Source organism: Mastomys coucha, unplaced genomic scaffold (assembly GCF_008632895.1).
Source record: "Mastomys coucha isolate ucsf_1 unplaced genomic scaffold, UCSF_Mcou_1 pScaffold6, whole genome shotgun sequence".
In the NCBI taxonomy this organism is placed as follows: domain Eukaryota; kingdom Metazoa; phylum Chordata; class Mammalia; order Rodentia; family Muridae; genus Mastomys; species Mastomys coucha.
The window spans coordinates 102,696,158-102,715,192 of record NW_022196912.1 but is presented as its reverse complement, the minus strand read 5'-3'; the positions used below and the strand labels follow the sequence as shown (position 1 = coordinate 102,715,192).

The 19,035-nt window shown below is 48.8% G+C and overlaps 1 protein-coding gene across 12 annotated transcripts in view; it reads right to left on the bottom strand.

The window, feature by feature from the left end:
- Positions 1-19,035, bottom strand: part of Adck1 (aarF domain containing kinase 1) — a 159,886-nt gene that overhangs the window by 29,198 nt on the left and 111,653 nt on the right. For 11 of the 12 annotated variants that reach the window (XM_031357310.1, XM_031357309.1, XM_031357312.1 and 8 more), the window contains one exon: positions 4,401-4,559. In XM_031357310.1, coding sequence (XP_031213170.1) covers positions 4,401-4,559 — 159 coding nt within the window. Of the gene's footprint in view, positions 1-4,400; positions 4,560-5,582; positions 5,705-19,035 lie in introns of those variants that run through there. The other variant, XM_031357319.1, reaches the window with a different exon arrangement.

The window sequence follows — 19,035 nt, the reverse complement described above, 5'->3', positions numbered from 1 at the left end:
GGCTTGAGAGCTCTGCCTCAATGCATCAGACCACTTGGGGACTGTGGCACATGCATGGAATGGCATTGGTCACAACTTAGATCCTTAGGAGGGTGACAGAGTAAGGGCTGTACTCCATCAGCTGCTGCAACAAACAGCTCTACAGACAATGGCAGATGGAGACAGGCGTGGGGATGGGTGGCAGGGAGGAATGATAACATAAGGTGGCACTGTGGAACTGGGGACAAAGGACTTGTCACCAGCTTACAGCACCCCACCCCCAGTGCCACTCTGCTCTAGCAGTGACCATGGCAGTAAATATGGCCTGCTGAACTCCCACCACCTTAGGTAGGAGGGAACTGCAGCGCTGGCCAGCAGGTGGAAAGACGGCACCCTTCCCCTCACCCCTTCCTGCTGAATCACTGTTCCAATCTCGGGGCCCAATTAGTCTGGCTCCAAACAGCCACACAAATCAATAAGCGTCACTAGCTGTGCATCTAGAAATGGAGTTACCTCAACTGCTCAGGGGACAGTATCGGGTGATAATGACAAAGCGGGAAAGCATCCTGGCTGCACCTCTCTCTCCTGCACAATGTCACCGGTGTCACCAGGACTGTCAGATGTGCTCTGAGTGACTTCCCTTCCTACTTCCCTTTCTCCGGCATCTCTCTACACTCTGTCCCAGAGACAGTCCCCATTCCCAAGGGTCAGGTTTGCAGAAAACACCAAACCTTAGGGTGGGATGTGTTCCTGGATACTAACCCAGGAGTCACTCCCCCACCTTTCTGGCTCAGCTGATACTGGTGTATCCTGTCCATCAGGAAAGACAGGGCTTCACATTCAAGGTGATCTCATTTCTCTTGCCAGGACAATTAATGCCAGAACAGCCATGGTATCATTACTTCAAGCAATCCCTAGGAAACTAGTTGTTGTTGTTGTTTGAAAAGAAATCAAGAAAGAAAGCAAGCCTTCTTTGGCACCTGGATGTGACCAGAGCTGTGCAGCTGTTTGGGGCTGACAAGGGACACTATGTTAGAAGGACAAACCAGGAAGCTGAGGAAGGTACTGAACAACTAAAGATGGGAAGAACCTTGATTCTTACAAACCACAATGAGGTGTCAGGTCAGCCAACCTTGGGACAACTGGCACAGGTGCTTCCACACCTGAGAGAGTGTGAGTATCCCATCCGCATTGTTTCTCTACGGATATGCTAATTACTGCATCCCAGCAGGGACAGCCAGTGGTCTTCAACTCTTCCTGACCTCTGTCCTCATCTGAGATATACATTCAGATTTATAAGCGCGCCTTCCTAAGAAAACAAATATCCAGAGGCTAAGCCGATTGGCCCCTCTCTATTTAGCAGGAATTACTGTAATCAGATTGACCTTCCTATGGTGAGATGCATGCTTGAAGGCATACGATACCTGGAGTTGGCACAGAAAAAAAAGCCCAGCAGTGTGTGCAGATAAGCCAGACACCTACACCTGTCCATAGGCTTCTGAGCCTAAGGAGCATTAGTGTCCCCTAGGAGGAAGCCATTCTCCCTAAAATAAAGATATCACTTAGATCTGGACTTGGGAAAGAAAAAAAAACTCATTTCAAGTGTAAAGCAACATAAGCTTTCTAATTGAGATCTTGGTTTTCCAGTGGAGAAAGGTAACCACGACAGGACTTTCTCACCTAGGACCAGGCCTGTGGCCCTGCTGATGGCTGGGTGGGTAGCAGGATTAGACCTTCTACAGCTGCCTTCCTGGATCTCTATCTACCCATGCCCCTAGCCCTAACCCTCCCAGCTCCTGCAGAGGACCTGCCAGGCATACTTCCCAACAAAAGCATCCAATGCTTACCTCGGGAAGGAAGATGCCGAACCTTTACTACTGTTATTGCCACTGGCTTTATAGCCATCATTTCTTAAAAAGCCAGGTGAGCATCTGAAGAGAGCAAAGTGACAGCTGTCCTCCTAGCCCATGGGGGCTATCATACACTGCTGGGCAAAGGTAGGCTCTTGCCCAACACTAGCGCCACCAGAAACCCATGGATGCTCCCTGGCTCCTGTTCTCTCCCAGCTATGATGATGCCTTCAGCTACCAAGAGAATCTCTAAAGCCTCAGGTCTGCAACACATGACCAAGGCCACTCAGAAGCCCTGGTCCCTTAGCCCATCAGCCCCCTCTGAAAGACACGCAGCAGCTATTCCAAACCTTCACCCCCTCAAGCCTCCAATGCCACCTCCTACCCTCTCATTCTTGGCAGATGGTCTGGCCTCCTACAGCAGAGAAAAAATAGAGGCTATCAGGCTGGTACACACTCTGCTGCCCACCTTCCCTCCTCTCTCCGGGGTCCCACACGCTCATCCATGCTCAGCCTTTATTGCCTTCTACTTTCAAAGCAAAGACTCATCAAAGGCCAATGTCTTTTTGTGTTCTTGGTACCCAGTCTCCTGAATCTCTGCCTGGACACCTCAGCTACACCTCCCTGTTGAGACTACAGCATCCTTTCCCCATCAGCTAAGGCCTAATCATGTCTTAGGAGCACTGAAGCCTATGTTTCCCAGTCTCCCATGGTTGAACACTGGACAAGAGAATTTTACACTGCGCCTCCACTTTCTTGAATCTAAATTCTCCTTCACCCTTCAAGCCTTCACATCTGCTCTTCCTAGCACCTCTAAGACCTTGCCCCCAACTCAAAACACCCTTTCCTGTGCCTTCCTGGCTTGGCCTCCCACTTGACAATGCTAAGTAATTCTGGGAAACTCTATTTACCAAAATGGCTGCAACAATGCTCCCATTCCATTATGCTTCTGGAACCTCCTATACTCAATACTTTTCTAACCCAGAGCAATGTCTTTTTTTCACCCCAACTAGACTCTAGGCATGTATGTATGATATACATAGGCAAAGACACCCAATAGTAATCACTTACACCAGAAATCGAAGACACATTTCTGTCACCTTCTTGGCCCCCTACCCATAAAGAGGTAGTCATAAGATATGGATGACTACCCCGCTGGAACCCAGCTCTCTCCTCTACCCGCCACGATTCTGTCTTGCTTCCTATTTTATCTCTCACACCAACACAGCAGCTCTCGATTAGTCTCCTGGCTACGAAGCCTGTGCTTCCCCAATGCATTCTCCTGACTGCCAACCCACTTTGATTTCCAGTGCATATCTGATCATGACAGGCTCCTGATTAGAATTCTTAAATGGTTCCCCACTGAACACTAAGAAAAGGTTGTCAGTCAAACAAGTACGTCACTGTTGACTGTGGCTGCTGCTCCACACCTGAGCCTGGGATAAGGGCCCTCTCTTGTCCTGCCTATCTTCTCAGTCTTACTCCCAATCACTCCCACCATCTGAGCTTGCGATCATTCTCCAGGCTCTGTCTGCTCCTAGCCTTGGAGCCCTCCCCCGTGCTAAGCTATCCTTGTGCTGCCCAGTAGTCTCATGAGTCCTTCAAGTGCACAAGAACACTAACCCTGCAGGGAAGCCCCCTCGTCAAGTCCACGCATCCAGGCACTGTGCCTTTCTATGTTGAGAGCTCAGGTTCCTACTTGATGGTTGTTTGTTTACATGCCTGTCTCCCACACTTGGTGAGAAGGGTGGGGGCAGAGCTCACTTCCTCACATGCCCTCAGCAACCTTGTAGCATGTAACGAGAAGTGACCTTGGTACACATGTTTGGTTTACAATGAGTTACAAGTTGATAGATTAAGAAGAAAAGGAAGAGAGCCTAGGAAGGAGAGGGACATGCAGAAGCAACAGACTGTTGCCTTCCATGCAAGAGTACTGGCTACTTCTCCAATAGTAGGAGCACACACTCTACACACACACACACATACACACACACACACACACACACACACACACCTTGGTCTAGACACATATGTAGAAGATTCCAGGAGCACACAAGGCCCTCTAGGGATTTCCCTAGGGCCATTTGCAAGCATCTAAGTTTGTTAACCCAAAACAAATGTCAGATAAGCAAATGAGTCATCTGAATGAATATTTCTGTGTGATCTGCATACCATTTTTCTGTGCCATAGCTTATCCCATCTCCTCCCATGCTATAATGGAACACATTTTGATACAGCTCTGTCTACCCCTGAGGAGATCACTTTTGGTTCCTCTCATTTCAACTGAATCTCCCTGGAGGTCTCCCTGTGACTCAGGTCCCCATCAGCTTGGGCGTCATGTTCTGAGACACATCCCAGAGCATTTCCAGAATCAAGAACTGACCAGCCAGGCCAGCGTGTGATTGCAAGCTCTTATGACACAGCCTTGGTCGTGTCTCAGCTCTCCTCTCCCACTCTGCTCCTCAGAGGCCACAGTCCACCCACCAGCCTGAGTAACTATCTGCAAAGCTGTCTGGCTCCTGAGGAAAAGCAAGACTGAGGGACAGGAAAGAGAAAACAGGGAGCACCCACCTCCATCAGGAGAATGTCCTTAGAGCTTTGAGCCTGAACCTTCGGATGCTGGACCTTAACTGCCACTGTCCGACCATCATGCAACACCGCCTTGTGGACCTGGGCCAGGGAGGCTGCCCCGAGAGGGGTGTCATCGAAGCTCAGGAACAAATCATGGATCTGTCAGGAGTAGAAAGAGAACAGACTAGCTGAAGGAAGTGTGGCCTAATTCGGTGAGAGGGCAAGCCAGAGAGAAGATGAGCCAGAGCTGTTCAGTGTCCCACAGCAGATTTACTGCCTTATCAGTTAGCTGTGTGGATCCCAGATGGCCCTTTTGCTATACTCAGAATTCACACCAGAATCATGGGCAGGGCAGAACAGGACAGGACAGGACAGGACAGGACAGGAAACACGTATGGACAGCATGTTTACACAGGGGTGCAGAAGCTCTATGACTCCCATCAAAGGCCAAAGAAATACTGTGTCTCATCTGCCCATTTAATGATCCACCACTGAGTCTGCTGAATCATAAAAAGTTAACAGAGCTGGGGCCAGAGGAGCATGACAGGCCAGATGGAAGACATTCCAGTCCTACCAACCGAGAGAGCCCGGGGACCTTTAGGATGGAGGCTCCAAATCACAGCCATCAATTACCTTTTGCCTGAGCAGCAGCCTCAACATGGGCTTCTGGGCCACTGCTGGCCTGGCCACACCCTAGCAGGTCCCCAGGGCTGCCAGACACCTAAAGTGAGCCTCTGGGAGTGGGTTTATTTCTGCATGACCTAGAAATTTCACTCTCTTACATCTTCTCTTTCTGACGACTTGGTCACCACCACATGGTCTATATACAATAGTCCTGCCCCTCAGCACTGCCTCTTTCTCTCCTCAAACTTGAGATACCAAAGGCCCCACAGCTACCATCCCAACCCCATTTGCCAGGACATACCTGCTAATCATACGGCACGAATGGTTCTCACCTCCCTGCCACCATTCCTGTGCCTTCCTCTTAGTTTCGTTCTATTTACCAAAATTCTGCAGAGGCCAAAGCCCAGATGTCGAGGAAGCTCTCCGATGGACTGCTTCTCTCCATCCTAGTGTCTAAATCTCCTTGTTCCCCCAACAACACACTTGCTTCTCCCTCCCTCCTCTGTGAGATCCTGGGCTCCTGAGGACAAGGTTCTCTTGTGTTATCTACTCACTTACCCTCTGGGTCTCTCAATACAAGAGCTTTCATCATGGAATTGTGCTTGGGATGGAGGAACATCGCAACCACCTTCCTCATAAGCCCGTGGACCAAGTGAACTAGGGGTGGCTGTTCTGGTCACTGCTATGCCCCCTGCAATTTCTACAGGGATAGAACTAGTCAGAGTCAAACAAGCATCTGCTGAGGGGCAGTATTCTTTCCTCTGGAGAACACAATCAACCCAGTCTTCCCCTCCAAACGCCCGGCCATCCAGCTCCCACATTGCTACCAACACAAACATTCCCGAAGGATCACGGTCCAGAATGAGGAAAGTATAAACCACACCTGAGCTTTACCTGGGCAGCTGTTACTCCAGATGAGACCCCAGCCCGGCCAGCCAGAACCCTCAGCAGCCCGAACCACCCTAACTGGCTCAGAAATAAGACATGTGGCCCAACTAGTCCATCCAGAACCAACTTTTGTATATCTGTTTAAGAATGCTTTCTATTGAACCTGAGGGGGGTGGGGGGAGAGACACACAACTCGGGGTATGCCAAAGGTCACAGAAAAGAAACAAAGAAAACAGAGCCAAAAAATGGAGAGTAAATCCTAGTTAGTTGTAGCTCCTTGTTCTAGTCATCCCTGACTACCTAGCCTATAATTCCTTACTGTTTGCTCATTTGCTTGCATAAGTCAATTTGAGCAAAGGTTTCTGACATAGACACAGGGGCTCTGACTGACACAGTGTGTTCTCAGGTACCCAGGAGATAAATGGGATGAGGGAGACCCAGGCCAGGGCCCTTTAGACACTCAGTGACTGTGGATTCTGACCTCTCTCTGCCCCCTTACTGGGGTAAGGACCCAGGAACAGTATGAGGCAGGGAATCTGCTACTGCCTGGTGAGATCCACACAGACCCCTTTAAAGACCAGCAGTGCTTAGAGGACCACCAGGGAGACCATTTTTTAAGAAGGAGCTGGAGAACCTTGTCCAATCTGCCTATGGCCTCATTCCCCAACCCAAGCCTTTGCCAGGCCCAGGGAACGTCACCTCCTTATCTGAGGACAACCAGTTCCAAACCTGTGTCATTGTGGGGACACTGCAGAGTCACTGCTACCGAAGAGTGACATGGCACCTCTAGGGCTGTGTGACAAGAACAGCTGCCAAGAGCACCCCACAGGGAAGTGGAGGGAGGAAAGGGCTGAGGCAAGCAGATCCTAATCTCTGGGATGAGAAGAAGCCAGACTCACCATTCACCCAGGGACAGGAAACCCCCCACCCCCACCCTCCTGCCCTCATCAGGGGGTGGAAAAAGCCCCAAGATACCACCTAACTCCAGTGCGGCTAAGGCAGCACTGAGCCATCCTAGCAGTGAGGGGTTAACCACTAAGGCAGCACTGAGCCATCCTAGCAGTGAGGGGTTAACCAAATTCTCAGTCTGACCAGAAGAAGCAACAGAGCAGAAAGGGTACAAGGCTAACCCCTGACCCATGCCAAGCATCCCTGAACCCCACGCACCACAGCATCCCTGCACCTATCTTTCCTCCTCTAACTAGAAGTAACTCCTACACCTTCCCATGCTCATGCTAATGCATGCACACATGCTAACACATACATACACACATGCTAGCACATACACACATGCATACACACATACATACACATATACAATAATTGATCGCTAGTGGATGCTCCTAGCTGGCTTATAAAAAAAAAAAAAGGTAATTAAAGATCGGTGCTGCAGCCTGTAATTAAATATGAATAAAGTATCTCTAAATGGAACCTTAATTCAAAGCGTTCAGTGAAAGTACTTTATGCTGATAGATAGTAAGGAAAAATAGACCCTGTCCCGAAAGCAGAATTATACCCTGCCCCTGCCCCACCCCCACCCCAGCAGCTGAAACAAATGCCACCCCTCCCTTCCTTTCCAGTTGCCAAGGACCTGCCTCCTTCCCTGGCCCTCTCTGCAGAAAGCCATTAGCAGAAACAAACTGCAGCATTTTCAGCAATTACATTCAAGCAGGGCCCTCGGCTGCCTCCAGTCCCTCACGGAAACTTGTCTCCTTCCACCGCCCGCCTCCCTGTTCCTTTTTCCTCCCCTGGCCCCCTCCGCCTCCCTGGGTCTGGCGGCAAAATCAATTAGGTAAAACAGCTGAATTTTAAAATGGCTGGTTGTGTGCTTTGTTAATTACCATCGGTCTGAGATTCAAAGATACTGATATGATCATTTAGAAAAGAAAAAATTCTCAGGAAGAAAGTTGTTCCAGCTCTATGGAGAGAGAAACTGAGAGTGGGAGAGACAGAGTGACAGACAGGACACGAATGTAAAGGGGATAGTCTTTTATAAGGAAAGACATTAACCAGGCAAGAAGAACAGGATCCTCCCTGGGGCTTCAGTTGTCCAACATGGGGAGAAAGGGGTCCAGGGCCAGAAGGAGCATTGGGCCTATACATGCATATAGAGATTTCCAGGAAGTCAGGCCTGTGGGTTCCCAGAAAGGAAGGCCACTGCGCATCTGGAGTGGCTAAGCACCGGCCAGGAGCCTCATTTGACTGAAAATAAAATGACAAGAGTCAGGTAGCCTTGAAGCTAAGGAGCTCTGCTTCAATTTAGTCTCCTAGGCAGCCACACCACTGTCTGAAGGGCTGGTTAGCCTGAGGCCTCAAATGACCACTGGCTCAAGGTCACAGGTTAGGGCAGGGTGAGGATGGACTTTCTTCTAAAGCCCAACGTTAAATATTCCATCCCATGGTCCCCACACTCAATGTCATCATCATAGGCTCACTGCATCTCCCAGGCCCTGGGCAGCCTGGCTCCAGGTGAAGCTAGGAGTCTGTCTCAAGCAGGCCTAGATGACAAGGCCAGGCATCTAAGAGCTCAGGTGATGCCCTGGGTGCCTGACACAGACCAATGCAGCAATGGTCTTGGTGAGAGGAGTAGGCAGGTTACCATGGCATCAGCCATCAAGAACATCTGGCTCTCTCTGGCGGAGCTGGCCCACCCCATATCTGGCTGGGCTCCAGCTGCCACCCATTCAAGCCTGATGGGCAAAGTCTCAGTCTATGCTAATGGAGTAGCTAGCACTAGCTGTCCCAGGACAGCCAAGGCTACACAGAGAAACCCTGTCTCGAAAAAAAAAAAAAAAAAAAAAAAAAAAAGCTTATTGTTTTAAGCCACTTCGTTAGGGGGATGGGTAACCTTTATGCAGTGACAGCCAAGTGATACATCCAGCCATATCCATGCCAGACATCACTAATCCATCCAGCATTTGTTGCTCCCAGAGCCCCATGATGTCTTACTATCTCTTACAATAAAATGCTCCAGACAGCCACCGCTAATGGAGCACAGTCAATACACCATTCCTTCACCCAGTGCAGACCTATAACACCGCAGAAATCATGTTAGTGCTAGGTCATTGAGCCAATAGAACACCATCTTTCTGCCCTAAAAAACCTCCTAAGGAAGACAATCACCTCTCTAAAGAACACATCTGTGCTATAGTGCTTGCTACAGCAGATAAAGTACCTGTATTCACCAGGTCACCTAATCCTGAAGGCCATACCTGGTGAGCTAAGGCAAGACCTCCAGTATGGTCCCACGGACCCTGGCTGACCAAGAGGACATAGCATCGTTCTCTCCATTTCCACTTCTGCATTCAAGGTGAGACATCCCCACCTTCAGCTTCCCACTCAGAGCCACCACCTAAATCTAATGAAATCCTAACAGCAAGAACAGCCTGAGCAACATGGGTCTTCGTGGTCTGCGCATGCTCTCTCTGGGATCACCTTGCCATCTCTGTAGACCCCTTAGCTACTGCTATCAGTGAACTGGAAGGAAATGAGGGACCAGCAGCAGAATCTTAGGTCAACTTGGCAATGGTCCTAAGAGAAGGCCAGGCCAGTGCAACTCCTGTAGTTGCTGATGGCTCCAGACTTATGAAATCATCCACTTGGCTCTCCCGAGGGCTTCTCCACTCAGATCATGCATCTTCCTTTTCTATTCTTATTTGGTCTTCTTTCTTTTCTGTTTTTGGTTAGTTGATTAGATTTTTTTTTTTTTTTTTTTTTTTTTTTTTTTTTTTTTTTTTTGCTGGTTGGGTTTGGTTTCATTTTGAAGAGATCTCAGGTAACCCAGGCTGGCTGCAAACTCATGGCATAGCTGAGAATGACCTTGAACTCCTAATCCTCCTTCTCACTGCCTCTCAAGTGCTGGGATTGCAGTTATGTGCCACTGAGTCACTTATGTGATGTAGAGGACCATATCCAAGGTTTCCTGTGCACTAGGTAAGCACTCTATCAACTGAGCTATATCCCCAAGCTTCTTTCTTCCTGCAGGATGGTGGCAAAGACCAAAGACCTAGGGACAGTGACACACTATGGGACCTGTGAACATCCCTCTAGGACATGGTCAACAGCTGGTCAGGACGATCAGACCTGAGGGGGAGTGCACTATGGAGATTCCTATATAAATGCTGATGAAATTCAGGTTCAGATCTTGATTCCATGATGTACAAGTTCCAACAGGTTACATACCCTCTTGCTTGCCTTTTTCATCTATAAAATGCTTACTGTAAAAACAATTTTGTAGGGCTGACACAGGACATCAGAGCCATAGAGGGTATGGAATGGCCCCCTAGACCACCAACAGCTGCAGAATGAGTAGAGAGGACGTGCCTGCACAATGGTTCCAGCCATGGGGACACAGTGGTATTATGTAGAATGTGGGACAGAGATGCTCGACTCCATCTTGCCCAGTCATGGTGTAAGCCACTTTCTTCATCTACCCAGAGCTGGCCTCCTAACCAACTCATGCAGTTAGACTCCTGTCTCCTCTGATCTATCCCCCACCACAAATACAACCGGACTGTGTCACTTCTCTCTGTGTAAAGCTCCTCACCAGGAGCCTATGATCCAGATCCCCAGCACACCCACCAGGGCTCTGCAGATCTGCTTCTCTTTTTCAACCTCCTGCCTCTGTCCCAACCAGAAGACTTTTTTAGACCCACATTACTCCTCCCTGGCCCCTACAGGTCTCCACATATGCTATCCCCTCCATCTGAAAGGCTCACCTTCCCTCACACACCCCCTCCCTCACTGCCACCTCCTCAGACAGACCTCCAGGGTACATATCGGAGCTCCCATGCCCTCCCTGAGAACAGTGGCCATGGCTGCACATTCCCCTCTTCCTGTTTCCCCTCAGTCTTCCTCATCCCCCAGCACTGCATCCCAAGTGCCTTACACAGGACTGTGCCCAGTCAGTTATATACTTTCTAGTGAGTGTGTAAAGCTGAGATTAGGTTCCCTGTACTCATTGTGGGAAAGGGATTTAGGGTCTTCCCTCTGTCCAACATTACTGAAATACCTCCCCAAAGTGACCACAGCTCCTTCTAGGTAGCCATAGCAGCCTCCTTGGCACTGAGTATCTTGAGAACTGTGGCTAGAGGGACTCTATGGAATTTTTTCATGTTAATAATGATTAATAAAAAGCAGATAGACACCCAGTGTGGCTGGCCAGCCCAGGAAGCCATCCCTTAGAGCTGTCATTCATTAGTGGTGGGGGAGGGGCGGTCCATCAGATCTCCTCAGCTTAAGCAAACCTTCTGTAAATTGTAGGCTGCAGGCACTGACATTTGATAAATTATTCTTCATAATCCACCATTGCCTGTCATAAATCTAATCCGTCAACTTCCCCCATCTTGATAACTCCTACAGCCTTGGAGGGGGTGTGTGTATATGCTCCTGCCTATGACAGAGGTCTCTGAGACAAGAGACTAGAGATCTCAGATAGAGAAGATTATGAGATCATGCCCCCTTCTCCACCCTGGCCAGGGCACAGCCTGAGCAGGGGTCCCCGGGTGATCAGAGCATAGGAATGAGCCACTCTTGAAGCTGCAGTCGCCAAGGCAGGCGAAGTACTCTCGTTCTACCAGAGCTAAGATATGGCCAATACATAGGACCAGAAATCTGGAACTTTCTGCCTTCCAGTGCCAGCTGGCACACAGAAGGCCTTTCCACCTCCTTGCTTCTGAACCGAGGTATGCCCAAGGGAGCATCAGAAGAACTTAGCTTCTCAGGAACGGGATGTTCAGATCAACCACAGGTAACGCGTTATATTTGCATAATGTTTGGTGTCCTCAAAGCACTTTTACCTAATTCTCCACTCTCTCTGGAGGTTAGTTAGAGGAGCTAGGGTCAACCCCGTTTTACAGAGGACAACATATTCACCAGAAGTCATTGCTCTTTTACACATACGAGAATTTCCTAAGAGACTAACAAGTGCAGGGCACTGTGGTTGTCACTGGAGACTTAAGGGGAAGTAAGTACAACATGAATCCAGTCACCATCTTCTGACGTCACTAGCAGACTGTAAGGGAAGTGCAGACAGATAGAAACTTATCAACCCATTGCAAATGAAGAGAGCAATGGCTGGTCCTCCTGAGCATGGGGAAGGAAAGGGAACAGTGAGAAAGTGCTCAGTGAACAGAGCATGGGCAGGGTCGGAGAGGGTCTCTGACAAAATAGCCAGAGTGAGGCCTAAGGACTGAGGAGTCAGCTAAGTTACTAACAGAGAGAAAGAAGCCCCTTCCAGGGGAGAGAGCAATGAACTGAGCAAGGGCATACAATGGTAAGAGACAGCCAAGGACCTGATGGCAAGTAGCTCCCAATACAGAATCCAGAGCCCTTTGGGCTTCCTGGCCCTTCCCCAGAGAGAAGGGTCCTCTTCCACAGCTCCTAGTCACAAGAGAGCAAGTCCAGTGTTCTGTGCAGCTCATGAATTCTGAAACCTAACAGGCTCAGCTTCACCAACCCCACAGGCCTTCTCCAATCACCTTCAGATGTCCCCAGGCTCAAAACAAGAGACAGGGCACAATGTGAAGTATAGTGTCCTTCACTTATGGCTGCTCCACTTGCTGTCGGGACAGGCTTTCCGTGCTTCAGGCAGTGGCAGCACACCTAAGCTATGTTGCCATACCTCAAAGCCATACCTCAGGGCAAGGGAATCTAGAACATGCATGCAGCAAAAAAAGTTTTCTGGACTCATTTTCCATGTGAAGAAGATGCAATGCCAAGGAATTTAAACGGAAAGGCAACTCAGCTGCAGTGCATCTACCAAAGCTACAGGGACAGGGAGCTTGCTACAGCTGCGGGGCTGGGAAGACAGCCCAGGGGGCACCGTGTTTTCTAAACAAGCAGAAGGACCTCAGTTTGGATCCCCAGCACCTACAAAAGTAGCTGGGCAACAGCATATGCCTGTAATCCTGGTACTGCAGATGTGGACATGGGCCGTCGCGTCGGCCAGACAACCTAACCAAATCAGCCAGCTGTTCAAGGAGAGATCCTGTCTCAAAAGAAGGTGGGACTCCACCGTGGTGGTGCACACCTTTGATCCCAGCACTCAGGAGAAAGAGTAGGCGGATCTATAAGTTTGAAGCTATCCTGGTCTACCGAGTAAGTTCAAAGCCAGCCACAGCCACACAGAGAAACAACGTCTTAAAAAACAAAAAGGTGGAGAGCAATAGCTGAAGACACCCAATGTTGATCTCTGACCTCCACATACATACATACATACATACATACATACATACATATATGAATATATATATGTACATACGCACTCTCACACACACACATACCACATACAGAGAAAAGCACACATACACACACATACACATGCAAAACAGCTGTAGGGTGGGTGATCTTCCTGCCAACCTGCTAATGTTATAGCCACTCATACATCTGCACAGCTCCCCTCATACCAGGCAGAGTTGAGCCACTGTGACAAGGAGAGAGCATATGACCTATGAGAGTCAAAATACAGACTTTCTGGCCTTAGAATAGGAAGGAAAAAATGGTCTATGCTCCCATCCCAGAAGCTGTAATGTGACCTTACATGGCAGAAGAGACTGTATAAGTTTAAGCTCCATAAGTATCCAAGATCCAATGTCACAACTGCTCAGTAAGTAAAGGGGCTTGCTACTAAGCCTGGTGGCTTAACTGAAATTCCCAGGTCTCACATGTTAAAAGAAGAGAAACTCCCATAAGTTTTCCACACATATACATATGCACGGACTCGAGCTTTCGTGCACGCACGCACACACACATGCATGCACACACACAAATGTGATTACTAAGATGAAGAAGAAGAGGAAGTGAAAATTTAAGCCAGTGGCAAAGGGTTTGCCCAGCATACATGAGGCCCTACATTAAATCCCCAGTACCGAAGCAAAAAGGAAATAAATGAAAAAGGGGAGAGGAGACGGGGTATGCATAAGGATCAGAATCAAAGAGAGGAGCAGAACTGAGAGGCTGAGATTTGATGGTGCTACTCTTTCACTAGAGGAAGGGGCCAGAAACCAAGACACTCAGCCAGCTTCTAAAGGCTACCAAAGGCCAAGAAAGAGTCCTTGCCAGGGTCTCCAAAGAGAACGTGTCCTGGCCAACATTTTAAAGATTTGTTTATTTAGTATATGTAAGTACACTGTAGCTATTTTCAGACACCCCAGAGGAGGGCACCAGATCCCATTTACAGAGGGTTGTGAGCAACCATGTGGTTGCTGGGATTTGAACTCAGGTCCTTTGGAAGAACAGTCAGTGCTCTTAACCACTGAGCCATCTCTCCAGCCCCAACATTTTAACTTTAGGATTCCTCCCCTGCAAAACAGAAATACAATAAGCAGGTGCAAACTTGTCACCTCAGCAGGAGTCTTATGCAGGTCATTTGCAGAGTCCTCTGACCCCTGACACACCATATGAGCAACCCTAGCCTTTTGTCCCATTTTCCAGGATAAATATGTGCCAGAAATCTAGGGACAGTCCCGAGGCAATGTGGAACAAACGTGAATCTCACAATATGAATCCAGGAAAGATGCCAGAGTTTTCTTGACTCCCGTACCAGGTGATGACATGGAGGACCAACCAGCCCACTTCCCTTCCCAAGGCCAAGGCTCTTCTGTCCCCCAACTGTTTCTTCAGGTTGCCCCTTTCCAACCCATGGGATTTCAGTAGCACCCTGCCCCAACCAGGAGGCCTGCTTCTTGTGCAGCTCCGGTAACCAGCCATCACCAACCTCTGGCCCCAAGGGAAAGCTACACAGCCTCCAAAAGTCTTCTGTCACAGGACCGTAGCCTGACGGGCAGGATCTCCAGCTGTTGCAATGAGCTTCTCCTTCTACACACCTGACTACAGAGAAACACCCCAAAGCACAGAACACCAGCATGCTAATATGTTATTTCAACCTACATATCTAGAATCCAGACACCACAGCCTGTTCAGCCTTAGTGCTCCTGTGCATGGTCATGCATACAGATGCGCAAGCATATGTCTGCAAACAGCCCTGCATAGTCCAGAGGACAACCTTGGGTGCCATTGCTTAGGCATCATCCATCTTTTTTGAGACAGGGTCTGTCACTGGCCTGACACTCACCAAGTAGACTACATTGGCTGGCCAGGGAGCTCCAGTACTATGCCTGTCTCTGCCTCCCCGGTGCTGAGATAACAGGTGCACTACACCTCACTATTTCCCTGGTTCTGGGGTTAAACTCAGACCCTCATACTTGCAAGACAAGCACTGCACTGACTGAGCTCTCTCCTCAGGCTCCTCTTCAGCATCACTCCTACCTGAACCCAAGGCCACTCTGACCTTCACTACTGGTTTCTATTCTACATATAGGAAACTATTGTAAATTCCAATAATATAGAAGACTCCTCCTCAGGTGGCCAGCTGACACTCTTATATTGTCCCTTTCAGCATTGAAGTCAGTACTCAGGTTCCCACTGCCCACATCTGAATCCTGAGTGTTGGCATCAGGACCTCTAAAACCTGTAACATCACATAGGCAGGACCAGCAGACCTGTTGTCAAGGCAACAGCCACCATATTCCCAGAATCCACTTGGTTCACCTCCCACCTTTACCTGTGTTACATCATTACCCATTCATAAAGAAAGCCTCCCCATCTCTCTCTCTCTTCCTCCCTTCTCTTTCCGCCACCACCTTGTCCCTCTCTCTCCCAATAAACCTTACACATGGAACTATTTTGGCCTGGTGTGCTGTGTTCAGACATGAGCCGTTATTCTAACACATCACTGAGGGTGGATTCTGGTACTTCCCTCTCATGCACACCCACTCCAAGCCCCCCCCCATTTAATTCAGTCTCCAAATATGCCTACCCATCCTCTCCTGGACCCCAGCCATGGTAAAACCAACAGCACCACTTGCCTGGATGGCCATGAGAGACACTTAACTGGTCTTCCAGATCGTTCCATAGACCAGCTACTACATGTGAGACCATGCTGTGCTCTTCACAGGACTGGTGAATGGCTGCCAGTCTCAGATCCCCTTAAAACACCCAGCTCACTTCTCCAGCCCCTGAGTACAGTCATCAACTCCTTCTTGTCTCTGACTAGATTCTTTATGCCCTGAGGCCTCTGACATTTCACATCCTCCCATTTCTTAACTACCCTGGGATCACAATTTCCAAAGCACTTCCTGTGACAGGCCAGCCTCACCTCCTGAACTTACAATCCAGAACACTAGATGCTTCTCCTTATGATAGCTATGCAAGTGTCACTGAAGTTTTATTGTTTCCCCATAGCCAAAAAATGAGCTCCCTCATGGAAGCTTGTCAACTGTACAACACGGGGCCATAAAACAAAAGTTCTATGGCCAGTGGAGAAGTCAGGAGGTGCATAAAGCAGACGACGGAAGGCCCTCATGGAGATGACAAACCCCAGTGACCCAGCCTTGGACACTTGTGCTATACAGATTTAGAGACACCATCCTCCCTACTCTCAAGAGTCACACACCTTCCTGCGGAGACCCCTCCCAGGTGTCACCCTGTCCTGCCTCAGTTGTCAGCCAGCTCAGGCCACTCCACCTGTGTACAGGTGCTCAAAAGCTTCCCTGCTCGGGCTCCTCTCTACTTAATGCACTGCCTCCTCCAGAAAGCTCTCTCTCATCCTCTCCACACACTCCCGTGGGATCCAGAAGCCCTGGAAGCAGAACTCCCTTTCAGTCTAAGCCAGCCTTACATTGCGGCATGTCACTACCTTGTCGTGTTCCCTGAAGTCCCAGCTCTCAGAGATGTCAGGAGAGTTGCAAAGTCAAAAGGACTAGTCAACCCCAGCGGTTTATAAAGTGCCTACTCTGACTCTCACCCATGCACATAACCATGGAAGCCATGCAGCCACTGGAGGATACAGGGGTGAAAGGTGACCACACTGTCATCAAGCAGGTAACTTCAGGAAGTCTCATTGCATTTTTTTTTTTTTGGTCTTGATTCCTAAATTACAAAGGATAGTGTTAGAAGATTCCCTGACCTTTCCAAGTCCATGACATTGTAACCCTTTCCTTCCAATTTCTAATTTCCAAACTAATGTCCAAGGTCCATAGCAGCAAACTTACACACAGGAACATATAAATGCACACAGTCAATGAACATGCATATACAAGCCTAGAACTCTACCTAGATTCAGTCTATACTTCTGGTTAAAGATGTGTGCACACAGGCACATAAGCTGACACATGAATGTATGTACCTATGTGTGGAGTCAGGCCACCTCCTTGGCCAGAGATGCACTCACAAATACACACACACACACACACACACACACACACACACAAACACAGATATACAATGTACATGTATACATATAGATATCTACATGTATGTACACAGACATGTATACACACCTATGCAGACATTTAAACCCATTCTGCATAAGTAATATATGTGCATACAAATATGTGCACATAGACATTTACTCATAGACACACTTAACACACCTACGCACATGGTACCTACATTCAAGTAGGCATGCAAATATACATGTACAAATACATGCCTATAAATGTACACACATGTATGTATATATATGCATGTACATGTACATGCATTCACATACACAGCATGCACACACTCTCTTCCCAAGAGATACAGGGCCCCAAGGAGGGGTTCTCCTTGAAGCTGGGCCTCCCCAGCACACATCACCACAGAGGCCCAAGCTAGGCCATGGACTTGTTCCTCAAGCTCCGTGAGTGAAGCAGCAGGCCCACCTGGCTGATTCATAATCAGCATAAAAAATTGATTAGCCCTTTCCAGATTAAACATTATTGTTTCGATGGTGAACATAAATCAGCTAGACATGCAGAGCCCAAGGGCAGCATCAAGTAGACAGCCGGTAGGGAGAAACAATGACGGGGGTGGGGGGGAGGGGAGGGGGGGCTCTTTTTGGAAGAGAGAGCGCCCCTCCTCTACAACCACACCTTGCAAACACAGGACAGCCACTTCTTCAGAGGAGCACACAAGAGCCTGACCACCTGCCCTTGCACTTCCTGAGGCCTCTACTTAATCATCAGCTGCCTGGCTCTTGAGGTAACCACTCAAGGGCAGCCTGGTATTGCAGGCAAGATGGCAGACCCAGGTGAGATCAGAGCAAAGAGAAGAGCCTCAGAAGCAGACTGGGTGCTGCCTTGGTCTAGCCTCACCAGCCTGTCAGTGTGGCCTGGAAGCAGGCCCATCCCCTCTTAGGGGCAGCCTGTGTAACTAAAGCGGATCTAGAGTCACAGGCCAACCAAGCTTTTCTATCCAGCCCTGGCTCATTCACTGCTGTGTGATCTTTGATTATCCAATATCTCTACATTGAATGTACTTTCCACATCTAGGAACACTGGGGTAAGGCATCCCATACACATACCTTGTTGAGCTGCTCTGGGACTAAATAAAGCCACATGCTTGAAAATGCCCAGTGTCCATTTCAGACTACAGAAGCACTTAATAAATAATAGTAGTAGTAGCAACAGCAGGAATCCCTCATCCCCTTGCCCACTTTCTTCTTAGGAATCACAGGAAAGCATTACCCACCAGGGCAGAAACCTTTGTAAAAAGCACAGAACTCCTTATGGGAAGCCAAAGAATGTTGGAGTTAAAAGCCAAAATTCTCCTCAGGCTCATGACTTGACCTCTCTGAACTGTTTGCCCCTTGGCAAAATGGATTCCCCTCACAGGGCAGCTAAGAGAATTAAGTCACAAGGCACCAGCCCCACCTGCTCCCTGGATCTTGCCCCTGCCCACTGGCCCCTTTCAAATGAGCATCTTGACTGTAGTCTTGGGAATGAGCAGCTCTAAGGGACAGCCATGTGGAAGGAGGTTGAGAAGTTGGAGCATTAAAAACTGTGTCTGCCGTTGCCCTGGGGGTGTGGCACCATCTTGCAGTCACTCCACAGGACAAAGTCTCCTCTGCCCACAACGGCAGCTGGTTTAAGAGCACAGAGTCATAAGAATTTCCTTCTCAGGCTGGAGAGATGGTTCAGCGGTTAAGAGCACTGACTGTTCTTCCGAAGGTCCTGAGTTCAAAATCCCAGCAACCACATGGTACACAACCAGCCATAATGAGATCTGACGCCCTCTTCTGGTGTGTCTGAAGACAGTTACAGTGTATTTACCTACAATAATAAATAAATAAATCTTAAAAAAA